The 4,160-nt window shown below is 44.0% G+C and overlaps 1 protein-coding gene across 1 annotated transcript in view; it reads left to right on the top strand.

Annotated features, from left to right (window-relative positions):
* Nucleotides 1–340: 340 nt before the first annotated feature.
* Nucleotides 341–4,160, top strand: part of WRAP73 (WD repeat containing, antisense to TP73) — a 16,226-nt gene continuing 12,406 nt past the window's right edge. The window contains exons 1-2 of the mRNA XM_010290556.1: nt 341–487; nt 1,064–1,180. Of these exons, the coding sequence (XP_010288858.1) occupies nt 464–487; nt 1,064–1,180 (141 nt within the window). The 5' untranslated portion in view covers nt 341–463. The remainder of the gene's footprint in view (nt 488–1,063; nt 1,181–4,160) is intronic.

Below are 4,160 nucleotides of genomic sequence, written 5' to 3'. Positions count from 1 at the left end.
TGTTTACCGTGGCGACCCGATTAAAGTTAATTAAAGTAACAGTTACGAGGCGAAGAACAATTTTTTAAAAAGCAGGATTAGTTAACCGGCAGCAATAGGATGAATGAGGATTCTTTCTACGACGACAGCCCCCCTTCCCTCCTGGTTTAACTATTTTGGCTGCAGTTTGCCTCCGGGCGCGTCGCGGGTCAAGCTTTTCTGAAGTTAAAAATCCGAAGCGCGTCCGAAGCGCGCCGAGCCGGCAGGGGGCGGGGGGTGTTGCGTTCTGTCACGACTCGTGGCGCTCCAGCCGGTGTTGGTGTGCCAGCTCAGCTTTGGTTTTGTTTTTTTTCAGGCTTCGTGCGTGCAGTACCGTTTGGTGGTTCGGGACGCGAGCACCCTCCAGATCCTCCAGCTGTACACTTGCCTGGATCAGATCCAGCATATAGAATGGTCGTCTGATTCTCTGTTCATATTATGCGCCATGTACAGGCGTGGGATTGTCCAGGTGAGGACAAAAACAGGACGGGGCGTGTTCCCTGTTGGGGATTTGTGTGTGGCACGAGGGAGAGCTGCTTAACGGCCAATGCTTTTGCTAAAGTAACCGGCGCTGTTATCAGTAACGCATGCTTTGAGGTTAACCCAGCATGCCAGTGTTTTTAAGACCCTGACAAACATCTTAGCTTGAAAAAACCCCCAAGTTTAGAATAAAAATACTTACCAAAACGAATGAAAGCTGGAGATTATCTTACTGGTTTCTTAGTTCAGTAGGAAATAAATGCATGCAAACTTATTAAATGGACTAAAACTTCTTTTTTTAAGTGTTGGACATCACAGGGGGGGGGGAAAAAAAACCCACACCATCTTACTTTATGACTTGTATTAATACACGGAGCCGTGGGGCTTACTTTTGTAGTGGGATCCAGCGCCAGTCCTTCATGGCTACGGGCGTTCAGAGGTTTCCTGACCTCTCTGGTATGCGATGCAGGAACCTGTTCTCAGCTTGCAGCGTATTCTCGTGAGCAGAGGTTTTGAGGAGCCGTTTGTTTGGAGCACTGCCTGTTTGGTTTCCTCTCTGACCCAGGTCTGGTCCTTGGAGCAGCCAGACTGGCACTGTAAGATAGACGAGGGGTCAGCGGGATTGGTGGCTTCATGCTGGAGTCCGGATGGTCGTCACATTCTCAACACAACGGAGTTCCATGTAAGTGTGAAGTCATGATTACTCTCGACGGTATCAGATGTTACTGTCTGCCTTTTGCCTCTTAAAATAACCTAATGCTCTTAAAGCTGTAGTGGTGATACAGAACGTGGATCTAGTTCACCTATATTCATGTATGTCATCTAGATTAATTGTAGTTTAGATGTTAGTTATTCTGTTAACATTTTATCCTCTTGCTTCTGATGGTATGGTAGAAAATGGAGACTTAGCTTTGAAGTGTTTGAGAACAGTGTAGGGATAACTGGCATTCATGGAAGCAATTTCAGAAATTAAACGTATTTGTAGCTCAGGGAGGGCTTGGGTTTTCTAGCAAGAAACCCACCTCAAACCATAAACATTTAAGAGTGGCTATGGAATTAAAAAATGTGGTCTGAGGTTTATTGACTTATGAGATGAGATTTAAATCCAGATGCTGGAAATACTTTTGTAATTCTTTGATTTTACATATAGGAGTCAGACTGCTCTTGGTAGAACCACTTGCAAAATTAAAATGAAAACACCTGTAAGTGCTTATTGATTGAGAGCCATATTCTGGAATCCAGATCAGTTTGTGGATGCTGGACACTGGGCTTGTTGGAAGGCACGTGGAAGTGGGACTCTCCACCTTTATAGTCTTTGGATTAGAGCTGACGATTCATGTTACTTGGTGCAATGATCAACGGTCAGAAAACAGCAAAGAACTGCATGCAAGACACTTTGCTCTTTGCTGCATTTACTCTTCTCAAAACTGGAGGTGGATTTTAGATGACAGGTTATTGTGTCATAACCCTCGCTAGCACCAAATTCAAATGTTAACTGTGCAAGATTTTTCCTTCTTTCATGCAAATCCCGGTGCCCGTGGACTATAGATGGGGGGGCTTTGTCTTCTGTGTGGGCAGCCTGGGGTTAGTGCAAATGCTGATGCTGTTGGGGGAATCCGTGGAGAAACTTGCATGCATCTCCGGCATAGTTCCTGATGCGCACGTGGTGGATTTCTCTGGCAAGGGTGTTTAGCGCTGGCAAGGATTTTTAGTGCTGACTAGAGTAGAGATTTTCTGGCTATAAAGCAGTCTCTTTCCATTCCCCTACCCCTTTAGACAGTGGGTTATGAGGAGTGATGAACGTAGACCTTAGTTTTCCCAGGAATTAATTGCCCTGATGGTGATTAAAATAATAAAAAAAAAAAGCCCAGAATTTCAGCCTGAAGTCAGAAAAGACATGCCTACTAACCAGGCAGAAGTGTTGCTGTCAGTAACCCAAACTGAAGGCTGGTGCTATGTGCCGCAAGTGAGTCTCTCATGGCACGTGTGTGTGGGGGTGGACTAGCAAGTATTTATTGCCTCCCAACAGAACTTGGTTTGACCTTAGAGGATTTCATTAAGCCTGTGCCAAGTTGGCATCTGTGTTGGGATAAGTTTTCTTTCCAGCTGTAAACAGGTTGCTAAATTAGCTTTTGTCAGACAGCTGCCTGGGTTCTGCTGATGTCTGAGCTGTGTTTACTCTCTTGCTGCTAAATCCATAGTCTGGTGGGACAGACAGGAGTAGTGCTCGAGACAGAAACTGTCAGGGTACTTAATATTGATGTCTTACGTACATTATCAAATCGGGTGATTGCTTGGAGGGCTTGGGGCTTCCCTGTCAACCAGTGCAGCTTGGCTTTGGTAGCCTGACGTTTTCAATTAGTGCCAAGTAATTACTTGTAATTCTTCAGGTCCAGGTGTGAGCTCCACTGTAAGCTCACGAATAACTTTCTCATTCCTAGAATTTTTTTAAAGGATACGGTTGTGCTCATTTATTTCTAGCAATCCATACTTACTAGTGCTTCAAAAATGATTCGTCGTTTAACTTGCATCAAGTTCTTTTTGGGGTCAGTGTTAGAGTGAATAATGCTGCGGGTTGTTTGACGTGACTGGTGTGCAGTTCCTAACTCGAGATGAGTGCAGCAGAATTCTGACACCAATTTCCAAAATCCTTTTTGACTCTGTTCAGTCTTTGGAGATGGGCAGCAACACTCTATATGTGCTTATATTGACATAACTCTGCAAACGGGATAATTTTATTGGAGGTAAGTCTGTAATAACGTGCAGGTTTTTGGGTCCCAGAATTGTTCCACCACGTACAGAAATGTTGAACAGCATGGGTACCTGTCTAAATCTTTACACAGTTGCTGCAATAAGCAGCAGGGTAAATAAGGCAACTAAAAAGTACAGTCATATTGGAGGGGCTGTATAGAGACTCTTTCGTTTCACTTGGTAGGGGATTGGCTTTCACCAAAGTGGATTACCAGCAGATGCAGAGGGGTTTACCGTGCTTAATTACAAAAGTGTACGTCGTACTTAGTTACTTGCCCCAAAACTTTGAAAGCATCTTTGTGCTGTACGTTAGCTTAAGTGTTATGTGTGGAGGGGCCATTCTGTCAGCATCTAGGATAGAGGTCCTGCCAAGATGTAGCAAAGATGTAGGCCTGTTCATTAAACTCTTGCTATGCTGGATTGCAGGATTTCCTTCTGTTGGGGACCGTCAGCGCTACCACCCAGATTGGCAAACTGCAAGCTGAGGTACAGACCTGCTAGGTTTTGCCAGGCAAAAACTATTTTTACAAGGCAGCTGGATATATTCAAAGGTACTTCCAAACTTGGAAGGCTTTTTTTTCCTTCAGTTCTCTTCTTATATCTTATAGATACACATGAGAATTGGTCAGAATAGTTGCAACTTGATTTTTCATCACCTTGTTGCTTATATTGAGCTAGAGTACAGTTCTGTTAGGAAAAGCAGGTTTGGGGTCGGGGGGGGAGAAAGGAGGAGGTACTTTTTTTCTCATTTAACTAATCAGGAGCAAATCTAAATTAGTTGGAAAAACACAGTCTGAAAGCCTGCTATGCAAAGTCTATCTGGAATCTGGAAAAGTTGGAATACCATGTTGATTATATTGATTCATGCGGTGCGCTGGAAACCATAGCTGTTTACTTATTACTTATTTTGT

The sequence above is a fragment of the Phaethon lepturus genome, unplaced genomic scaffold, assembly GCF_000687285.1.
Source record: "Phaethon lepturus isolate BGI_N335 unplaced genomic scaffold, ASM68728v1 scaffold34427, whole genome shotgun sequence".
Taxonomy (NCBI): Eukaryota; Metazoa; Chordata; class Aves; order Phaethontiformes; family Phaethontidae; genus Phaethon; species Phaethon lepturus.
This window is presented reverse-complemented; position numbering and strand designations above follow the sequence as displayed.